The sequence below is a fragment of the Mercenaria mercenaria genome, chromosome 19 (assembly GCF_021730395.1).
Source record: "Mercenaria mercenaria strain notata chromosome 19, MADL_Memer_1, whole genome shotgun sequence".
Taxonomy (NCBI): Eukaryota; Metazoa; Mollusca; class Bivalvia; order Venerida; family Veneridae; genus Mercenaria; species Mercenaria mercenaria.
Genome location: NC_069379.1, coordinates 17979026 through 18003747, shown reverse-complemented (window position 1 = coordinate 18003747; position 24722 = coordinate 17979026). Strand labels below are relative to the sequence as shown.

The following is a 24722-nucleotide window of genomic DNA, read 5'->3' as shown; positions in this document are numbered from 1 at the left end:
GCCCTGTATCCCTCACCTGACCTATTAACCTAAAGATCATCAAGATTAACATTCTGACCAAGTTTCGTTAAGATATGGCATAAATATGGCCCCTTGAGTGTTAAATAGCTTTTCCTTTGATATGACATGGTGACCTAGTTTTAGACCCCACATAACCCAGATTCAAATTTGACCTAAAGATTATAAAGGTTAACATTCTGACCAAGTTTCATGAAGAAACAGTAATAAATGTGGCCTCTAGAGTGTTATAACAAGCTTTTCATTTGATATGACCAGTTTTAAACTTGAACTAAAAATCATCAACATTAACATTCTGACCAAGTTTCATTAAGATATGATCATAAATGTGGCTTATACAGTGTTAACTAGCTTTTCCTTTGATATGACCCGGTGACCCAGTTTTTGGCCCCATATGACCCAGATTTAAAGCTGACCTAAAATTATCAAGATTAACATTTTGACCAAGTTTTAATAACATGTGGTCATAAATGTGGCCTCTAAAGTGCTAACTAACTTTTCCTTTGATTTGATCCGGTGGCCTAGTTTTTGACCCGACTTGACCCAGATTCGAACTTGACATAAATCATCAAGATTAACATTCTGACTAAGTTTCATGAAGATTAGTCATAAATGTGGCCTCTACAGTGTTAACAAGCTTTTACATTGATTTGACCTGGTGACCTAGTTTTTGACCCCAGATAAGCCAATATCAAACTTTTCCATTATTTTATTAAGGGTAATACTCTGACCAAGTTTCATTATGATTGGGCCAAAACTATGACCTCTAGAGTGTTAAAAATATATTCCTTTGGTTTGACCTGGTGACCTAGTTTTTGAACCCAGATGACCCAATATCGAACTCGTCCAAGATTTTATTGAATGTAACATTCTGACCAAGTTTAATTAAAATTGGGCAAAAACTGTGACCTCTAGAGTGTTAACAAGCTTTTCCTTTGATTTGACCTGGTGATCTAGTTTTTGACCCCAGATAACCCAATATCAAACTTGTCTAAGATTTTATTGAGGGTAACATTGTGACCAAGTTTCATTAAGATTGGGTCAAAATTGTGACATCTAGAGTGTTAACAGTCAAATTGTTGACGACGGACGGACGGATGGACGGACGACGGACATAGAGCGACCACAAAAACTCACCTTGAGCACTTCGTGCTCAGGTGAGCTGAAAAAAAAAACAACGTAACAGAGGGCAGCCACTGGTGATGTAAATGCACATGTATACGTATAATTATATATGAAGAAATCAAATAGGAGCACAAATGTATGAATAGTAAAGGTATGTGAAACATGCTTTTTTTCAGAGACAGTCTAGATTGATATACAAAACATTGGAGACTGATACTGTATAATGTAATTCACAGAAATCTATATTGATCTTCCCGTGCAAAATATACCTACATCACACTGATAATAAAATTACCCCGTAAAAGTACTTTCTCTCTACAACAAAACATTTATAAAGAAACTGTTTTTTTTTCTGTGTGTGTATTGGTGTGTGTGTGGGGGGAGGGGGGGGGGGGGGGGGGAGTGCTGCTGGAGCTGGGTGATAACATAAACGATATGGCATATTTTTGAAACTTTTCCAAATGACTGAATGATGGGTTAGCAGTTTTGACATACATAAATGTGCATATGATTTTACTTTTATATAATGGTATGTCACTTCGTTTAAAATGTGTTTCATTTCGTGAATGCATACGAATTTCCCTAATCGGATATGGTTAAAAGCGTTTTAATTTATAACCATTACTCACATGTGCAAGTTAAATATATCAGTTATCTTCATATTTCAAATTTCGTACCACTTTGTATCAGAAGTTTTAAGCCCGAGGTTAAAGAAATGATGAGAAATATTTAATACTCCAGTTTACAAATCCATGCGATAAATCAGTATTGACACTGCACGAACTCCGCAAGCAATGCCAACTTCCTCACGTGAATTAGAGGTGGGAGAGGATTGATTTCAGACAAAATGTATTTTATCAAATCGTTATGGAAAACATACGACTTGCCCGGGGATCGAAATTACGACCCGCGATCCATAGATCAGCTATGAGAGGTAAGAATAAAAAGTGTACATATGACCAACAATCATGTCACATTCAAGAACTGAATGTATTTGAAGCGTTGGTGTGTGTTGACGGGGATATATTGTGCCGCTACAAGGTGGCACTCTACCATCAGATTGTTTTTGTTTTTTTCTGAATATTTGAAGCTTATTATTACAAACACTTTGACATACAATACATGAATCAACCTAGCCTCGTTTAGATAATTGCATTAACGATATATTTGTAAAGAAAACAGCTGAAAAACGATACAAATAGGTAACCAAATAATCTATCATTATATGAAACTAGCACCCTAAAGTTTTATACAAGTATGTATTAACCTAGTTATATGAGTAACATATTATTATCAGATTAAATTATATTTCCTGTTGGGTTTATTTTCATGAGAATATATTTATTTATTGATAGTGGCGATTTTTCAACAAATAATATTTATTTGCTATTTTGGGGTTGGTACGCTTTGAGATCATCACAACCAGCACTACCTTTTTTATACTCAAGATTACATCGTTAAAAGTTCAAGCAAGTTGTCTTATTCACTCGACCACGATTGAGAAGGCAAAGCTGCTCGACCACGAGAAACAAAACCCCTTGACCACGGAGACACTATATAATGTCAATGGCGCAGGCATATGCCTTGCATATATATGAACATAATAATGTCATTCTTATTTTAACGTTTCTTTCTGTAAGTGGCAATTACATCAAGGAAAGCAGATTCATACCATTTCCAGCACGTACTCTTTTAATTTAGATACTTTCAATTTTTTAAACACACGCACACACACGCACACACACACACGCACACGTACACACACACACACCCAGAGGCACACGTACGCGCACCGTACACACGCAAACACACATATTGAAACGGTTTAACAACAAATAATACATGAGCACTTTTTGAACTTTACACTTCTAGAGAATTTTAATAAGGTTTCATAAATATTCCATAAAATTAACTTTTTCTTCCTACCAAGTATTCAGGCATACATGTACAATGCTACATTGGAAATAAGAACATTTGCAAACGAAGTGAATGGGCATTGGGGTCCCAACTTGTCAAACGTATTGGTGGCTTTTGTTAGTTTGTTCGATATCACTGATATGTTAACTTATCATTTTGGATAATCTGTCAGTTTCCACATTTAAAAACTTAGATGAAACATATACATTACCATGCCTAAATGTTCATACATGTCAAAGAATCATGCGTGTATTACGAAAATTCATAGAAACATTAGCACCCACCAGTATCAGCACCCCAATTTCTGGACATTTTGAATATACAACATTTTATATATATATGCCTTTTTCGTTAAAACACTCGTCAGTTTATTCATATACTTTATAAACATGAAGATAGTATCTGGTTTACAGTATGTACTTCTCTGGTTGGGTAGCAATATGTAAGATCATACAAACACGATAATATCTATTTCATACCTCAGTGATTAGGATATCGATGTGACTGACAGTTTGATGACATATTACATTTATCGGCTACGCTGGGTGGTTGGTGTTTTGGGGGTTACACTAGGACTATAACTAGAGTAACTCCATTGAAGGTCAGGACCATGACTATTGTTTAGATATAATATTTCAATACCTAATTTGATGTCCTACATACACCACCTTAAAGCATACTCGAGTGTACCTTAAAGCATTCTAGACTAAAGACTTTTCCAGCAGAGGATGTTCCCAGAACATAACTATCATCTCTTGCCAAAGCATATATTCTGGCCAAGCTATGCACTTACAGGTATACGCGACCGGTTGAGTAGACTATACCTTATAGACAATACATACTAGTACTCATTTAAAGGCAACTGTAGATCTAGACAAACAAAACATAAACTAGTAAGGGAATTAATATTTACTCGTGTAAATTTTCCTTAAAACTTTCATCTGTCCGTAACAGAGTAGTTATAATGCAAGAGGCGACTTTTTTACAAACTGCGCTTTATGTTTAGAATCAATGTACACAACACATGAAAGTATTCTTATGGGGTGAAACATAAACACCAGCGACATCATCGAGAAAATCAGACAAAAAGCAGGTCGTCATGAAACGCGACGTTATATGTTCCTATAACGTAAACAAGTATTATTAGTAGCACAGTTACATAAATAACATCAGGGTAATGACCCTTGAATATGCCAAAGGTGACATATTTCAACCTTTTCCTTGAGCAATGTTCACGAAACATGCAAAGAATGTGTATTGTTACAAGGTAACGGTCTTTGATTCAAGAAATAATTTATAGCGTAAGAGTGCTTTAACACTATTTATGCACGATGGGTGGTTATACGTCGGGCGTAATAATGACGTTTAAGTTTTTGTTGCGACAAAGAAAGAGCGCTGCTATATTTTATCTATATATTTCTAGCGTAAACGTGTTTTAACAGAGACAAGCATATTAGAATGGACAATATTGCTCCCTGAACACATGCGTTATATGTCTTAATTCAGTACAAGTTATTGTATTTGCTATGTCAAGCGTTTTTGAACGTGTTTATCATGGAAAGGCGCTATTTTTTGTACATGTATACAAATAATTTTAACGATAAAGTGTCATGAGATCACTCATGTTTCTAATATACTTTGATATATCGAATTCATAAACCTTTGATAAGATTCAGTTTATCAACAAAAAATCAGAAATAACCAACAACGTGAGCTACTTACTGCATACTGTGAGCCCGGGCGCAAGTTAAAATGGAAATCTATGACTGAGACTGGTGAAAAGAAAGCATTTTATTAAATTAGTTTTGCGACACTTAATCTGATTACAAAAATGTTCCTGTAGCTATTTACATGTATATGATAACAGATGCACAGTTAAAACAATATAAGTTTTTGGAGATGAAGGTGTTATATTAAATCAGCGCTATTAAATGTGGATATATAATTTATGCAATTACTGGACGTTTCCTTTGGAGAACATACATTATGACACGAAATATTATTAATGATTGCGTTTCGAACAACCTTTACCTTTGCCTTTGCGATTGACGTTCAAATTTCATATCGGATGTGTGACGTCATTTGTGACGTCACTTTCATGTATGTCGTCGCATTTAGAAGTTCCTTAATTTCGCTAAATACTAGATTGGTGCCATCAATTTACTTATTTTAAATGTAGATGCGTATGTTATTGTTATGTTTGCATCGAAATAAGGTGGACGGATAGCTCAGTGGTTTGCACACTGGCCTTCCAATCCTGAGGTCGGGGGTTCGATCCCCGGCAGCTACTCGGGAAATTTCAGGAACGCTTTTCAGTGTTTCCCACCCAACTAGAGGTGTACTGGTCATGAACCCAGGCAATCCTTGCGTGTATCAGTGCTATACACTGGGCACGTTAAAGAACCAGGCTGTCTATTTGCAACGAGCTAGGCTAAGTTAGCCGGACAAGCCTGTATCTGATTTCTGATCTCTCTGTCGTGAGGGCTTTGTCTTACTCTGTCCCTCTGGTCAAATCGCTCTGTGTCTGTACTATAGTGCATATTTTCTGACCGGAGATACTTTTAGTACAGGCTGTACCATTAAAATCAATAGGTAACTTGGTGCATATCGGATTTATTCGTAAGAAATCGATACTTTCCGTATCAGCTATGACGGTATGAAACGAAATCTAACGATGTAGCCGATAACCCTAAACTCAATGATAGAATGGCTCATTTATGACCTTTCTATAAATATCTCTGCCAGGTCAGAAAATATGCACTATAGTAGAGGATGAATTATGCGCCCTGTGTGGCTGCATTTGAACTATGTAAAGCGCCATTGAACGTGAAATTGATCATGAAAAGGGCACTATATAAATCTGGTATAATAATAATAATAATAATAATAATAATAATAATAATATAATATATGCACTCGTTCTTTCGCGGAATAATATTGTGTATTTCAAGATACAAATCTAAAAACCTGTAATTATTTGTCACAACAAGGTACAATTTTTATGCATGTACTTATACACTTTAGGTATATTTCCGCTATCGACAATCCTTTTCAGTCTGTGCATTAATTGTCAAATTTTGATCATGGATCATGTTGACCTATATCAAATATATATTATGTGATGTGAATTATGTGTGATCATGATTGTATTGGATAATTCTTCTATAGCTATAAAAAAAGTTAACTTTACAAACTTTACGTAATAGATAATGCAAAATAAATGTTTCTAATATCATAGAATAATATATATAACTATATCAAAACTAAAATGTTTTTGAAATAAAATAAACCTGTAAGTACATTCTTTCGAAGCATATTTATAGTGAAACCAGGCAAACTTATATCAGACACGGTTTCACGGAGTCATTCAGGAGTTTTAAGATTCAGAGTTTTAAATGTGCAACACCCCTGATTCCCCCTAGCATCGGCTCTATTGAGGAAAAATTGAATAACTACATGACCAAAAGGACACATTAAGTCCGAAACTTAGACTCCAGCATGGCTCGCTTTAACTGTCGGATAAACAAGGAGGAAGGTCAGGCTATGTATAGTCTGCGATAAACAACGGTTGACGAGCGTAATCGGTCAATTACGACGTCAAATTGCCGCGTGACGCCCGGTTCATTAGTACTCGGATAATTGAACTCCAACATTATTTTTACCTAAATATTTCAATGAACATGTCAGAATTAAAGAATGAAAACAGTCAAGAGCTTCAAGTGTTTACCACGGTTCATATTTCAGACAGTTGGATATCTAGTCACTTGAACCAATGCCCTACTGGTTCAGTGCATGCGCATCTGAACTCTAAACCGAGATAAGGCACGTAACCTTGGTTATTTGATAAATGTAACGAATTATCTGATTTCTGTCCCTTTGCAAGATTATTCAAATAATAAATACATGCAAATTTCCAATTTCCTAGATATTGCATAAGTTTTTGATTATACTGACTTGGTATTTATCACACTACAATTATAAATTTGACAACAACGACTTTCGTTAATTAGTTATATAACAGTGTTGTGGTAAGGCAATAGGTTATTATTCGAAACTAGTTTTCAAAATGAATTTAAATTTGAAATCTTAAACTTATCCGAACTATGAGAAAAACTTTATCTGGCTGAAAGAAGAAGGTACAGAAATAAAGCACACATTAAATAAAGCATCAAAGAACTTGCACATGCTTATACACTAGAAAAATACAGTAATCCTATTAACTAAAAAATATATTCCCGCTTAGAAATTTTTACTTTTAATGATACTACTCTTGACAAAATGAATTGCTAAAGCAATAATAGAATTAATCCTGCAGTCATACAGAAAATGATCAGACCAAGAAAATGCGCGCTATCACTATTTTTCGCGTTTTACTCCATGCAACGTTGGTATACGTGCGTACATACATGAATGATAATAACGGGTTCATCAAAGTATAAATGCCTCGACTTAACGATATTGCTTCAATAAAAGCATGTTTAAGTTGGATATCTATGTCCCTAACTTTATGTGGATTTGGTTTGCCGCTTATGTTTCGGCGCTTCAGCGTCTCAAAATATGAAACTGTGTCGATTTAACAACCATAAAGTCATAATAAAGGCTATACAAAATACACTTAATATACTGTATCTCGAATTCAAAGGAATCGAGCGTTTCACTTCGAGATAACCGACATTCGACATCAGATAATTCTGTGCATGTGTGTTGAGGACGAGACTTGAAAATGTATTTGATATACTAGTAGGCGGAATTTCAGATAAGCGAGTACGAAGTATCGAGTTCCAACAGTAAAGGTGCATCGTTCAGATAATTACGGGATATTGAATCATATTATATATGTTAAGAATTATCACTGAAGAAAGTAATTTTGTGCATGCGCAATAGCAGAGCGCCAAAAAATGCGACATAACCAGATTTCGCAAAAGAACAAATACTGAAACTGTTTTTGATTTTGATTTATTACACCGATTATATTAATTTAACGTAATAAATATTTACAAGTTAACAAAGAAAAGATAATATATCATAACCTCGTCTTTCTTATTTGAGAAGAAAAATGAACACAGTGATCACATAATCAATATTTGTTCATATCAAGCTTTTTCTTTTCCTTCTGCCATGAATCATGCGTATCATTCGTCATGTCTGTTTGTGCAGCAGATTTCGCAAAAGAACAAATACTGAAACTGTTTTTGATTTTGATTTATTACACCGATTATATTAATTTAACGTAATAAATATTTACAAGTTAACAAAGAAAAGATAATATATCATAACCTCGTTTTTCTTATTTGAGAAGAAAAATGAACACAGTGATCACATAATCAATATTTGTTCATATCAAGCTTTTTCTTTTCCTTCTGCCATGAATCATGCGTATCATTCGTCATGTCTGTTTGTGCAGCATCTGGCAGTAGTTCATTGTCGTACATGGGATTTAAAATACGTCCATCGCTGGATAAAGCATCTTCAGTAAAGCTAAAAGAAGACGATCGAATAAATCTTGAAGTTCTCACATGTTATCTAAATAAGCAATATAAAAATAAATACTGTGTCTCCAATTTTTCTCATGTGCTTGTGCATGATTTTAAGCAGGTATTTCAATCGCAAAATAAACGTTAATGTTGAAGAAATTTCAAATTGTCACATAGTTTAAGTTCGGAAAACACTTATAAAAATAATCACACGATGTAAGTTTTGAAAAGCAGATCCAGTATGTACACATCACTCTGGCCGTTTTCAAAAAATACATACATCTATTTGTCGTCTTGTATATTTCTTACTACACTGTGCTTTGGTTATAATATAAGTTTAAGTGTTAGTATAAAAATTTAAATGTGCACGTTCCAGATAATACTTGCTAGATAAAATATAATTCAACTTCAAACACCTTTGCCTATTATAAGTCAGATATTTTGACCCTCGATCCTTCAGAGTCCATGTCAATAGTATTTATTATGTCTCCCACCACACAGTGGTGGGGGAGACATAATGATTTACTCCAGTCTGTGCGTGTGTCTGTGTGTCTGTCTGTCATAAAGCTTGTCCGCACTCTAAGTCGAACATTTCTCACCCGATCTTCAACAAACTTCAACAAAATGTGTCTGCCAATAAGTGCTCGGCCAAGTTCGATAACTGGCCAGACCCTTGAATTACCAAAAAATGGATCCATTCATCTAGACCATCCAGATAAACTAGTCATTTTTCGTTGTGCTGCACTGTAACAAAGCTTGTCCGCACTCTAAGTCGAACATTTCTCATCCGATCTTCACCAAACTTCAATAAAATGTGTCTGCCAATAAGTGCTCTGCCAAGTTCGATAACTAGCCAAATCGGCTTAGGCACTTCGGAAGTATGGCCCTTGAATTACAAAAAATGGATCCATTCATCTAGACCATCCACATAAACAAGTCATTTTTCGTTGGGCAGCACTGTCACAAAGCTTGTCCGCACTCTTAAGTCAATATTTCTCATCCGATCTTCACCAAACCTGAACAAAATGTGTTTGACCATAAGACCTAGGCCAAGTTCGATAACTAGCCAAATCCGCGTAGGCACTTTTGAATTATGGCCCTTGAATTATTGATTGGATCTATTCGTCTAGACCATCCAGAGAAACTAGTCATTTTTCATTGGGCAGTTGTGGGAGACATGCGCTTTTCCCAAAAGCATCTCTAGTTATTTATTGTCCGGCAAGCATTCAGTAAGTGTATTTTGACAATCAAAAACAACTTAAGTTGATATAATAAGAATCGATACTACACAGAGCAAAAATTCTGCTTCTCCACGGTGAACGTAGAACGCAAAATACTCTTTTTCTTCACATAAAACCTTTACCATGTAAATAACGCTACCAATAGGTTTAGAATAAGTGTATTTAAATAAAAATACAGTCCAGAATTCACAGTCCAATGAATCGAACCTTTAAACTATTGATTATATCAATTTAACTTTTGATTATATCAATACCCATGTGTAGCCCTCCCGCTTAGCTCAGATTTAAAGGCACTCGCTACAGTTTTTCCGGACGGGTCGATGTTTACCCCAACACCGTGCCAATTTGGTTGTGTTTCTAATCCATGTAGCTCACTGCAGAGTTGGTGCGGTCTTCTGCGCATGTCAGGAAGTGATTATCTAATGTCGCGTACGGCAAAAATTCGCAAATTATTGTATGTTCGCATGCATTTAATGTACAAAATGTATAATATACTGACTAAAGGTTAGGGTAAGTATCACCATGGTTACAAAATATATACAATTAAAGTACTTTTAGTTCAAATTGCTTCAATTCGGCATATACTGGAGTCTGTTATTTATACCAGTGCTCAAAGTCTGCAATGAGTAACAGCTGTTTCTAATCCCGTAACGTACATTCGTAAGCTATAGGTTTTGTTAAAAAAGGGCGGAAACTTTCATCGTTCTATGCCATCAAAATGCTTCAGAAACACCTTAAAATCCGCTTATTAAGAAATCTGCCGTTTGATAATTATATATATATATTTCTAAGTCATTTGCTCAGACACTGAAAGAGTATGCCCGCCAAACCCCACCTCGTTGTAATTTGATTTAAGCGAAATCTAACATGGTGACCTATCAATTTTCTTTTTGTTTTAGATTAGGTAGACATAACTAAAGGTATGTGCAGAGTTTGATTAAATTCTATTATGTGAAACTCGATAAAATAGCAGAAATACCAACTTAAAACTGACAAAAATATGCAAAAATAGCCCTTGGGTCTGCTGAACAAGTATTCCTTTCTTTACAAAATCATGTTCTTTTGATTCCTCTGAGCATGTTTTAAATAGATATATTGTTTACCGTTATAAAAATGCTTAGATAATCAAATTTATGCTGATTATTGTACTTTACTGAGATATATTTTAGGATTACAGAATTTTTGAAAAATGTTTAAAATAGCAACATATCTAGGGGCAAATTAAGTTGAAACAAAGCTGTTGATCTAGTATTTTTATTTCATTTGTTCAATACATCATAACATGATCTTTTAATACAAAACATTTCATCAAAATCTATTATTGAGAAAAAAATTACGAAACTGTAGCGAGCGTCCTCAACGATCGCGCGGTCGCGCGGCCATGAGCTCGGTTCCTGGCAAGGCGTATGTTCTCCGTGACAATTTGATAGAAGACATTGTGTCAGTGAAATCAATCGTCCTCCACCTCTGATTCATGTAGGGAAGTTGGGAGTTACTTGCGGAGAACAGGTCTGAACTGGTACAGGATCCAGAAACACTGGTTAGGTTAACTACCCACTACTATATTATTAAAATACTGTTGGAAAACGTCGTTAAACACAAAACAGGCAAACAAACAAACAAAAAAATCAATCACAAAGCTATCAAAGCAATTTCTAAATTTAAAAAGAATGACGTAAGTCTGGAAAAGTACATATAGCTAAAGACAAGAATTATAGTTATTTACCTGATATTCCTACAAACATAATTATGCTAATAATGATATACTCACAACATAGGATTCATCTATAGTTTGGACAGGGGTGTCAATATTCCGTAAATAACCTGGATTTTCAAAGGCGGTTGGTTTACTATGGCGAAAGGGTGACAAATTGCTGCTACGTCTGAAACATACAGTGTACTGAACAAAACACCAAAGTTATTGGTATTAATAAATTATCGTTGGAACTCGTGTTTCTGATTAAATGACGAAAATATCTTTATGCTGCTGGACCTGCGGCAAAAACGTGTCTTTATCCAAAGTTTAACGTTGACTACTTGGTTCATTTAAATAAGGTCAGTTTACTTTAGTGCGTTTATTTAAAGTTCATTAGTGGTATATTTAATACGAAAAAAAAAAGAACTTCTTATTAACCAAGACAGTAAATTTCATTTATCTGTTTGCTCCTATGAAACTAAAACTTATATTTTATATCCTCTTAATGATAACATGCTGTGCTGAAAACATTGTTTTCTTTCAGGCATGTTGATAAATTCTAGTACACTTTGCACATATTTACAATTGCAGAATTTGCAATAAAATGTTTAATGAAATTTACGTTAAGACAGTAATTAATTTGAATAGACTCTACCTTAGAAACAGAAATATAAAAGCACCGATTAGCAAGAAGACTGCTAATAGCAAAATGGCTATACCAGCAGCGACACCTGGAACAGGTAATCCATTTGATGACGACGATTCTCTGGTGACACTTATTCGCTCTGTAAAAATGAAAGTAGACAATTATCTATACTTCCACTGTTTTAATTTCATGTTTACTTAAGCATATACTTTTAATCTACTTTCAGCATGATATGCAATTTCATCACACATAAATTACATTTACGGTTATCATTCACTCAAATTTTATTCCGTTATGTAATTTGACTTTTATCCAGTTTTATCATTTCTTGTTTTGTGGTTGAAGTCGTTCCGTTACATCTCCCTGCCTCAGCTGATATACAAGAGTTTTTATTTCAAAATTAGTAAACATACATGTAGGTTATTGCATGAGTTTTCTCCCAGGAAATTACTAAATGTAGAAAAATATAAACAAAGATCCAATTAGTACAGCCGTGCTCCAGGATGCTAGCTTGTTATATCCCATCTAAAACGAAACGCTACATGAGTGTTTGCAAGGGTATGTAAAAGACAGGCATTTATCAAAAGTACAAAGTCAAAGTAATACAATTTATACATTGGCAGCAAACACAAAACGAATACCCAGATAAATGCAGTTGAAATCAATGGTAAAACACCACGTGGAAATTTAAACCAAACATTTAAACATACTTATGTGTTAACTGCATGTTAAACATTGAAAACACAATGTAAATTAATTCAAACATTGCCAGAAACATTACGTATGTGAATAATATTATACCAAGACATAGATTATTTGTTATGTTCCAATGTCCACTTGCGTTGCAAGTTATATTCGTATGTAGGTCAGTTGCTTTAAAGTCACTGTAGCACGTAAACTTGCATGTTGCCCCTATGGCTAAGTCACATGTCCCAGTGATCTCTCCATTTGGTACGTAAGGCGAACATTTTATAGCTGGAAGAGAACCATGAATAAATTCAAATTATTATACTGAAAGAAAATGTCAATAAGAAATCAGTGAAAATTTCTTCTTTGATACTAAAAAAAATGAATAAAATGACAGTGAACTGTCCTTGCACTCTGATATTGAAATATAAAACAAACTCGTAACCAACCTGCGCTTTACTATTTAACTTAAACAATCGTATTTCTATATTTTTCTTTACTAACGTTATAACTTTATGTCATATTCTGTCATATGGAACAATCCATCAAACTTTCTCATCGTAATACATCTTAAACCATATTCACAATGCACTAAGGGTTATTCCTATTTTTGACGGTCACAGACAAGTACCTTTAGCTATTGTCCAAAACGGTGTATTATTTAAACATTAAGAGCAAATATTTTTTCGCATCAGAACTTATTATGTCTCTGTAAGATCTTTACTCGATATCTCGAAAACGAAATTAAATACTTTTTAGCGATTAAATTCTGAATGACTCAGCTATAATCAATACTTTACTAGGTATCATAATGGTATTTACAATCCTGTGATTCTAGTAACAAATGTTACCATAACCAAGATTTTAAGACACTATATGTAACAGAAGAGGAACACAGTTTTTTGCCAGAAATATTGATAAAATCTTGAAAGATAATATGAAATAACAATAATAATGATAATGATGATTATAATAATAGTAATAAAATAATAACTTTATTTAATGAATACGACACACAAGAAGTACATAAAACACATCCAACGGATTTCCAGTATGGTCGTATATGTGTGTGACGTAATATAAGAAAACGGATAAAATGGAATGTAAATGATAGCATTACGCTATATGCAGCATGGAATCACGATAAACAAACCTACAAAGCAATATCGTAAAGCAGGCATCAGAAATTAAGATGAACATTTTATTTATGTTGTTCTCGCATTAGATAATACAGTTGAAACTCGGTATCTCGAATTCCATGGGATTCCGAGGGATCGGGCGTTATACTTCAAGATAAGCGAGTTCAAGATATTTAGTTCCAACTGTACTTCATTTTATGTTTGGGAACATGTCGCAAGAGTTGTACTCATTTTGTCATGTGCAGTTCAATCCTTGTGTTAGATCGGTTATTTAAATATCTTGCCACTAGTTCTGTCAGATTTTTGAAATTTTAGCAGATTTCCGAGTGAAACTCGTGCTAAATGTGTAAAGTTTCGACATAATTTAAACTTACCAAGACAAAGTTCTTCCGAAGCGTCCCACTGTCCACTGCTATTACATGTGATGCTTTGATAAAGTTCGTTTGCAATAAAGCCAGCATTACATTTGAAAGTGCATTTTGCTCCTATGGAAAAATCGCAGGTTCTTGTAATTTCTCCATCTGGAACTGTAGTAAGGCACTTCACAACTAAAATGTAAACGAAAACAACAATAAGAACTGACTAACTCATTTCCTCTGAAATATTCAATCATAAATATGGTGTTTATATATGCATTAAAGCAGAGATCTGTGAAAAAGGTATCATAAATACTAAATAGACTCAATCTTTATATCTAAATACATATAGACTTATCATCACACAGATCACGCAGGTGATTATTGCTACAGGTTATGCGTCAAATGTCATATCTTCTTTCAACATGTAAACAAACAGGAAAAGCTGGTATTTATATGTAAGATAAATAAACAAAAGGATCATGATGACCCTGGATCGCTCACCTGGGATATATGAGCTACATGTTTCATATGTCAAACTGATGTAAAAATATTAAGAAAGCTGGGCAGTAAGTCACATTCATGGTCAATGAAATTTAGGTTCAAGATCTGTGCGCAAAATGTACATAACAACCAAATTTCAAGGCTGTATCTTTAAAAACAAGTAGATCAGTATGTCACACTCATGGTCACTGAAAGTCAGTTGTAAGATCGGTGTACAAAACTGTACATGTCATTCAAATTTCAAGACTGTATCTCAAAAAGCAAATAAGTAGGTCAGTAGGTCACATTCATGGTCACTGAAAGTCAGTTTTAAGATCGGTGTGCAAAACTGTACATGTTATCCAAATTTCAAGGCTGCATCTTAAAAAGTAGGTCAGTAGGACAAGGTCACAGTCTAATGACCTCTTATTACTTGGGGTCATCGGATAATTATAATTAAACAGTCTACGAAATATGTTCGGATAATTTTTGAGGATTTTTCTCCTATATAACTCATATAAAAAGTGACCCCAAGGCGAGGCCTCTTTTTACCCCAGGGGCCTAATTCGAACAATCTTGTTAGAGATCAACTAGGTAATGATACATACAAAATATCAAAGGCTAGGCTATCTAGGGTTTGAACTTTCAAATAGAAGATTTTTAAATTGTTTTCCTATATAAGTCTATGTTAAACTTGGGACCCCCAGGGCAGGGCCTCTTTTCACCCATGGGGCATAAGTTGAACAATATTGGTAGTAGACCAACAGGCAATGCAACATACCAAATATCAAAAGGCAGTCTGGTCAGGATCCATGCTGGTCGCAAACCCACTATGTTGGTTTTCTCATGGCGCGGCTCATTTTTATTTATTATCCTATAAAAGTCTATGTAGAAATGGGGGCCCCCGGTGCAGGGGCAGGGCCTCTTTTCACCCCAGGGCAATATTTTGAACAGTCTTGGTAGAGGACCACAAGGTAATGCTGCATGCCAAATATCAAAAGGCCTAGGCATTGTGGTTTCAGACAAGAAGATTTTTTATTTTTTCCTATACAAGTCTATATAAATCACGTGACCCATTGGGCGGGGCAATATTTGACCCTAGGGGAATAATTTGAACAATCTTTGTAGAGGACCACTAGATGATGCATCATACAAAATATCAAAGTAAAGCCCTGACCTTGTGGTTTAAGACAAGAAGATTTTCAAAGTGTTCCCAATGTAAGTCTATAAAAACCATGTGACCCCAAGGACCGGGCCATATTTGACCCTAGGGGATAATTTGAACAATCTTGGTACAGGACCTCTAGATGATGCTACATGCTAATTATCAAAGCTCCATGACATGTGGTTTTGGACAAGAAGATTTCTTTTTTTTTGGTTGCCATGGCAACCAGAATTCCGCATGGATTTCAATTCTTTGGGCAATTTTGAAAGGATGGCACCCAAGGATCAGGTAATGTAAATCTTCCCATTGGTTTTGAAGAAGAAGATTTTTTTAGGAATTGTCGACACACGACATACGACTCACGACGGTCATTGAGCGGTCACATATTTAAAACTAACCTTGAGCCTTTGGTTCAGGTGATTTAAAAGCGGTGTCTGATTTATCACAGGCATCCGCATTATACAAATTCAGAAAACAAAACAAATGAGTTTAGAAAACAAGATTTAAGATGGTAAGGAAGAAATCTATTCCATTTTACATACCCTCACAAGACTCACTAGGATTCCACATTTTATCGCTTTTGCAGACAACTAAGTCAGTTGTATTTGCATAACCTTTGTCGCACTGGAACTCACAAACGTCACCAATTTTTTTAGAACAAGTTCCTATTATCTTTCCATTGGAGAGGGAACTGTCCTCACATGCAGAAACTACAAAACATATCACCATAGAAACGTTTGTTATATTATAATTTTTCTAAACAAACAGTAACAGAACATAAAATACAAAACAGCATGTGGAAATAGCACATATACTGAACAAAAGTGCTATGTACGACTATCGAATACATTTCTAATTGAGGAAGTAAACAAAACTGTCAGGGGATAAATCTAAACCAACGAAATCTTATTCAAGAAAAGGCATGCAAACAGTTGTTCTAAACATTAGCTTTTTCAAATTGTCAAAACATCCATTGCGTAAGCTATATTTTCGACTGAAAATCAAATAAAATGTAATTCGTTTCTAGTTCACTGTAATATGTGCAACATTGTGACGTTAATTCTTAATTTGCATTACAAAGATACAATAACTAAGTAGGTTGGTAGTAAGTTTAAAATAGGACTTAAATTCCTCAAAGTAATCTAAGCTATGTCTAGTAAGTAATTAGTGTAAAATCAGTACAATGAAGATACGAAAGAAGATGAATGGCGTTGTATTGTCTGATATCAAATATTCGGATAAATATTATTGGCTTGAAAGCGCGTAATTCCGAGATAATGGTTGGTTGACAGTATGAATGTTTGGATGGATCAGCAAAAATAATGAAGGAAATAACTTAATCGGGTGTCAGTCTGTATTTAGACTCTTGTCATCACTTATAATAAGAGATGATAGTTTTACGTTTTATCTCATAACAAATATAATTTACCTTTGCATATTGTACTCTTTAACTGACCTGTCAAAACATGTTTCTGGCTTTCATGTTAATCTTATATAAGCGTGAACAGAATATAATGAAAGCCGGGAACAGGTTTTGACAGGTCAAATAAATTGTACAATACATGATTATTGATTATACGCTATTCATTCTACAGAGACGTCGCTATTTATTTAAGCAACTGGATGATGTTAAAGAGATGTAATTCAATTTTTATCTCCACTATTCGGAGAATAGGGGGGCTATATTACTCGCCCCGGCGTCGGCGTCGGCGTGACCCTTCTTGGTTAAAGTTTTTCGGCAACCTTTGTTTTTTCTGTCGTATCTTTGTTACTATTGCTTATATCTTACTGTAACTTCACATAAACATTGTCCAGTATACAAACAATGTACGTGTAGGGGCTGAGTCCATTATACCCAAGGTCAAGGTCATCAGGCTGTTATAATTAGGTTATTTTTAAGGTTAAAGTTTTTCGGCAACCTTTGTTTTTCTGTCATATCTTTGTTACTATTGCCTATATCTTACTGTAACTTCACATAAACATTGTCCAGTATACAAACAATGTACGTGTAGGGGCTGAGTCCATTATACCCAAGGTCAAGGTCATCAGGCTGTTATAATTAGGTTATTTTTAAGGTTAAAGTTTTTCGGCAACCTTTGTTTTTCTGTCATATCTTTGTTACTTTTGCTTATATATTACTGTAACTTTACATAAACATTGTCCAGCATACAATCAAAGTATGTATAGGGACTGGGCCCATTTATACCCAAGGTCAAGGTCACCAAGGTCTTATACTTATGTTATTTTTAAGGTTAAAGTTTTTCGGCAACCTTTGTTTTTCTGTCATATCTTTGTTACTTTTGCTTATATCTTACTGTAACTTTACATAAACATTGTCCAGTATACAAACAAAGTGTGTGCAGGGGCTGGGCCCATTATACCCAAGGTCAAGGTCACCAAGAAGTTATACTTTGAATTATTTTCATGTTAAATATTTTTGAGAGCTTCGTTTATAGACATATCTTTGGTACTTTAAAAGATAATGACTTGAAATTAAAGGTATTTGTTTAAATATAATCATTTGCATGCGTTTCTACATACCCCATAACTCTAATTGTGTTTTTGACAGAATTATGCCCCTTTTGTACTTTTAAAAAATCGTTTTTGCAATCTTCGCTTTCTGGATACTTCTTTAATGCAATATAAAATAAAGACTTGAAACTTAAAATGTATCTTTATCATTATCATCTGCATGTGTTGTAACAATCCCCATAACTCTGATTTGTATTTTTGACCGAATTATGCCCCTTTTATACTTAAATTTTTTACAAACTTCGTTTTCTGGACATAACTTTGGTACTATATAAGATAATGACTTGAAACTCAAAATATATCTTTATCATCATCATCTGCATGTGTTGTAACAATCCTAATAACTCAAATTTGTGTATTTGATGGAATTATGCCCCTTGGTGTATCTTCCTTTTAAAGTAGAGGTCTCTTATTCAGACATATATTCATTTTACTGTCAAATCCCCGAATAGTGGAGCGCGCTGTCTTACGGATAGCTCTAGTTACTTATCGTTTCTCTTTTTTGAAAGATCCATTTTGATTCACAAACAACAATTAAAGTCTTTTGAAATATTTTACTTGAAGCAATTTGTGTAATAGATAATGTTTACAAGTAATGTTGTAAGATTGTACAATATTATTAAAGGTTCTCTTAGAATTCCTAGAACACTTTGCAGTGCATGATCTTTAATAGCCTGTATTCATACTCGGTAAATAATTTCTAAGTATATATATTTATGTACATTGTATTTAGAACTGTATGACCCTTTTCTCATCAAAACATAAGTAGTTATCCGACAGTAACTGAATTTGGCTAAGATAGAAGTGAGAAAATAGAAATTAGGAAAAGCATTAAAAAAAGTTAAATTGGTATGAATTATAGATATGAATAGAACAAATAACAGAATCATAAAGATATATGCTTACCACTGCAGAGATTAATTGCCACAGGGCTCCATCCACTGGCCTCGCATTTAATTTCGAAGTCTTTTACACTTGGAGTATAATATTTATTACAACTGTATTTGCAAGATGTACCAACTCTTCTTGCACATCCTGGATCCAAGCTACCATTTTCAATTTTATCACTACATGTGAATACTGAAAATACAATTTAAATAAGATAGATAATATGAATTTGCAGTGTACATTTCATTTGAAATAGTTTTACGTTTAAGCGATTGCATAAAGTCCTATAAATTACATAGCAAAAACAGTAAAATTTTGCAAACGTTTGTTGGCTGATAAATGTGTTGCTACTAGCAAATCGTGCAAAGTTATTTCTTAACATTTTACACATGATAGTGATGGATAGCATATAAGCATCGAAGATATCTTCTGAATGATTTTACACAATAAAGATCTAATTACTACGTTCTAAATGTTTCTTTTTTCGGCGTACAATTAGAATGTTGTTGTTAAACCGTGTACTGTAAAATTGTAAATAATGTAAATGAATGCGTCATCTTTTGGACGTACCTGTGCATGAGTCAGAAGGATGCCATGTACTGTCATCCTGACAAACGACTTTATCGGTTGTATTAATGTAACCTTTATCACACTGTACCATACACGTCTCGCCAATTTTGCTTGTGCATTGCCCCATTGTTCTCCCATTTGTTAAAGTTTTGTCCTCACATACCGATTCTGTAGAATAAATATTACCATAAAGTAACCATGGCAACAGAGATGTTTAAAATAGCTTATATCTTGATTTTTATCGTAATTTCTTATAAAAAATGTTAAAGAAAAGTATCTTTCTTGTTAGTTTAGCTTTTATTTCTAAGGTAAGTAATATTTCCGTGTTATTTGCATTAATTTAAATAAATTTCACAGCTTAAAATACTTACAGCATTACTTCTCATTTGACATTTGTTATGGAAAAATCGTTCCGCATACTGCAATGATTCTCATGGATATTGTTGAAATGCAAATAAAAAGCCGAAAATGTGTTACTTAAATAGACCAGTGTCAACGGTTTTGAATTTTACATTTAGATATATAGATCACGGGATTCGTTTCCATGGTAACATCAATTTAATTTAAGAAACCACAATTTTCTACTGAAATTTCAGCAATTTTAGAGCTTAGATTTAGTATATGAGTAACAAATTATCAACGGAAACTGAAAAATAGGTATTACAAATCAAACTGCCTAACTTTTATCTGAAAATGGCCGTAATAGGTAACCTTTCACCCACCTATATTCCCAATAACATCAGTTACCATCATCCATTTTCTTACATTCCGCATAATATTTCAATATAACTACATAAAAGAAGCAAAATGTTGATCATTTTTTAGAGCGAAAGACTCATAAAAAAGTATTTCAGCAAATAATGGCAGTTTGAAAATAGTTCAAATAAAAACAATGCACAAAAATACGTCCTTTCGAAATAAAAGCTATTAATTTTTCGCGGCAACTGATACGTAAAGTCATGACGTCAGTGACGTCATTTTAAGGCAACAATGTTTTGAAACGTTTCTGCGGCAATTTATTAATTATTTCTGCATTTATAAACCATTAAGCATCAGATCGGAGACAGGTACATGATTTTATTTTCAGAAGAATGCATATACAAACACATTTAGTTTGTCGTAAACGTCGTCGTAAATCGTGACGTTAGCTTCCGGTTGGGCATGCGCACATACAAATATAAAGGTAACCTACCTCCTTAAGTCAGCTGACTTATAAAAATTTCGTTAAATTCTGTCTAATTACGTAATCTCGTATCCATCTCCTAAATTCTATCATTCTCACACAGACATCGCATGCGGAGAACACGTAATCAAATGTACATTGTCGATTATTATTACGGATACATTGCCTTAAAATGATAAAGGGGTAAAAGGGAGACCATATTTTACAACAATAATTCAAATTGCTACTATCCTGGCAACAAGCAGTCAAAAATATATATTATATATTATATCCGTCGTAGGTATTTTTGTTTCCATCATGTCTCATTGTTTATTATTATAGATGAGTATGTTTGTAATTTGCCCGTTAAAGGTATGTTCTAAAAAAAGATAATAGGTATGGGTAGATTTCTCGGAGGTACAGAGCACTACAACACTGCCTCGGAGCCACACATTTGAAAAGTGGGCCTACAACAAAAAGAAGCTGTAACGGAAATATAATACAGACGGGTTGCTTCAAAAATAGATAAAGATGATTTATATGCACAAATATGCTGAAATCATACCCCTTATTGCACAATTATTTCAAATTACCACAACAAATGATATGATAAGACCTTAATATCAATATATTACATCTTATAGATGCCAAAATGTAAGATTAGTTACTGTAACAGCGCGTTGTTTTACTTGTTTTCACAACTATTTTTTTCTAAACTGAAATTTACCTTTGCAAAGTTCAGATGTCCCCAGATTCCATCCAGTAGCCTGGCAGGTAATTAGCTGCGTTGCGATGCTTGACTTAAAATATTTATTACAGCTGTATTGACACGAAGAACCGATCGTCCTTGTACATCCATCTTCTAATGCTCCATTTTCAATTTGATCGTCGCACTTGTAACCTTATCAAATCATCATAATTTTATTTTGTACATGGGTACAAATTATGCAAGATTTATGATTATATGTGCTTAGATGACATTTTCCTCTCATTGCATGCAATACTCTTTATTAATTGCGTTCCAAGCAGAATTTAATCATGAAAATCGCGGGGATAGTCAATCGAACATTTAGAAAATAAGTTGAAAAGTTCCGTCGAGCGTAGTCAGGCAATAGATATGTGTTTTATAGTGGTAGTATTTACTGATTCTTTTATATACTTATGCTATCTGTTTTAAACATCTGCAAAAGATCATCCATATGGAAGCATGCCCTTTTCAACAATTGATAATTGCTTTAATTTAACCGAATTTTTTCTTACTATAAACTGTTCTATGAACTACGACCTGGATAGTGAACGTCCTAAATAAAGTTAAACTCTTAAAGCAACTTAACATGCCTTTTATCCTAAAATCGATAAAGGTACTAATTCTAAAATCCAGACAAAAATGTATTTTTACTGTTTCTGTGATGGCAAATATACATAATTTGCACAAAAAGCAGTAATAAAATGTAACTGACATTTAGAGGATTCAATCCTCGGCGTTTACTTGATTTCTAAAAGCACTCTAGCATTTTGTATATTAGCTCGTTCAAGTAGTCAAGGTTAAGCCAAACTATGTTTCTGCATAGTTAACTATGTTTTCAGGAGTATAAAACTTACCAGAAAACAAATTTGCCAATGACGAAAGGCATGACCTTAATCTATCCACCTGCAAACTTGTAATTACACTACATTTAACTATTATACCTAAATATAGGGAATAATTTAATACACAAGCACATTTGTCAAAGAGGAAAAACAACTCAGTCAGCTATGTAACACTTCGTGTAGGAAAATGATAGAAGAAATACGTGCGAAAGATCCATAAGCAAAAGACACGTTCAATGAAAGCAGTCGTTCATACACCATATACAGGGAGAAGTAGAAAATAAACACAGATGTCCAATAGAAAAATCCACACACAGTCAAAATGCCCAAACTGCAACATTTCATGTAAGAAAAGAGTACAAAAGCAAGGAAAGAAGTCCAACAGGAAACGCCGCACTCAACGACCGCAGCCACTAATGCAGCACTTCATGTATGGCAAGAGTAGAAACACAGACACTGAAGTCCAACAGTCGACCCCATAAAGAAGTCAACCATGCACAAAGAATATAGCACTTCAGGTATGGCAAGAGTAGAAATACAATAAAGTAGCACAAACAGCCCCACAAAGACAATCATCAGCTCCAAAGAATATATTACTAGGTCGTACTTAGACTTAAAACAAACACAAGTAATCTGGTATATTTTATATACGAGTACCTGTACATGCGTCCTTCGGATGCCATACAAGATCATCTAAACAAACGACTACATCAGTTGTATTGACAAAACCTGGCTCACATTGAAACTTGCACGTGTCACCAACTTTACTTGAGCATCTTCCTACGATATTTCCATTAGCCAGGTAAATATTCGCACATATAGGTTCTGGAAGACAATATGAATACTTTTGTAGTCTCCAAAATGATTATAACACTCGACATACATATTTTCAACCGATAATGGAAAAAATCCGTAAGGTTCTTTATTTCATTCAATCTATAGTCGTTAATATCATACAATGCTTTCCAATGCTTCATAATCAAAGCATAAAGAAATAAAAGTAAATATCTTTGTGCGTTTTCTTGTCACATTACTACAGGCTGACAAGTTAAGTACTATTTTGTTAAATATACAACAAGTTATATGAATACAGTAAACAGGACACATCATGTTTACTCGAAATAAACGATACATGTTTGAAAGTTCTCAAAGTGCTAAGGATACACATTAGTTTAACTAATCACATTTCGGCCTTTCCTACCTAAGAAATTAATTATATGTTTTGATGTTTGTGGCGATACATCAGCACCACAACTGCTCCTAACGTATTGCTTGATTTTCTATTGTTTTTGGAAAGTTTAATTCTAAGAATACCGTCCCAGTTTTAGTTCCTCTGGGTAGTTGTTAATCAAGGTTTGCGTTATTGTGGGTTAACAGAATTTTACTTGACTTTCCTTATTCAATCTGGAGTTATTTATTAACAAATAGTGCAAATAGTGTTTTAGAGCTAATTCAATTACAGAAGAAAACGACAGATATTCAAAAGATAATGAGTCTTAACTAAAAACAAAATTATTATGTAATGCATTATATTACAAGCATCTATCCATACACATGTAAGTACTGTGTCATTGTAGTTGTTTTTCAAGTAACCGCTACCTCTGATAGGTTAAAACGGATCTCATTTTTCGAAATGCATGTACTTAAAAAATTCAGATTTTGATCTTTAAACATCATATATCTTTAAACCAAAAAGCAAAATAAATAAAATTACTTTGATAAGATATCTAGATATTAATATAAACTGAAGGGCTTGCAACGATAAATTAAACCAGGAAGTTTAATATGCCTTTATTCTTGAGCAATCTTCCAAAACTTATATTCATATATACATATGTTTTATGCGTATAAATACCTGGCGCTTGCATTTGTATTTGAATAACTCAAGAGTTTTTCATAAAGCCGTGCCTGCTCGAGTTACCGGCCTTTGACCATATAAAAAATAATTTAGACTTTAAGGTTAAAGTCATATTGTCACTTCTTTAAGTTTTCTTTTTGTTTTCTGTTTATAAGATACTGGACAAAATTATTTT

General features: G+C 34.0%; 1 protein-coding gene across 15 annotated transcripts in view; it reads right to left on the bottom strand.

The window, feature by feature from the left end:
- The window catches only part of LOC123541703 (low-density lipoprotein receptor-related protein 1-like), a 113027-nt gene that overhangs the window by 49834 nt on the left and 38471 nt on the right, over nt 1-24722 (bottom strand). For 7 of the 15 annotated variants that reach the window (XR_008368547.1, XR_008368549.1, XR_008368546.1 and 4 more), the window contains exons 29-37: nt 23347-23514; nt 21827-22000; nt 19938-20105; nt 19386-19559; nt 16490-16657; nt 14318-14491; nt 12919-13092; nt 12127-12256; nt 11547-11658 (exon numbers count right to left, since the gene is read on the bottom strand). Coding sequence is in view for 9 of the 15 variants with exons in the window: in XM_053530929.1 (XP_053386904.1) it covers nt 11547-11658; nt 12127-12256; nt 12919-13092; nt 14318-14491; nt 16490-16657; nt 19386-19559; nt 19938-20105; nt 21827-22000; nt 23347-23514 (1442 nt within the window). In the remaining 6 variants the exon portion in view is untranslated. Of the gene's footprint in view, nt 1-8247; nt 8584-11546; nt 11659-12126; nt 12257-12918; nt 13093-14317; nt 14492-16489; nt 16658-19385; nt 19560-19937; nt 20106-21826; nt 22001-23346; nt 23515-24722 lie in introns of those variants that run through there. The other 8 variants (XR_008368551.1, XM_053530930.1, XM_053530928.1 and 5 more) reach the window with 3 other exon arrangements.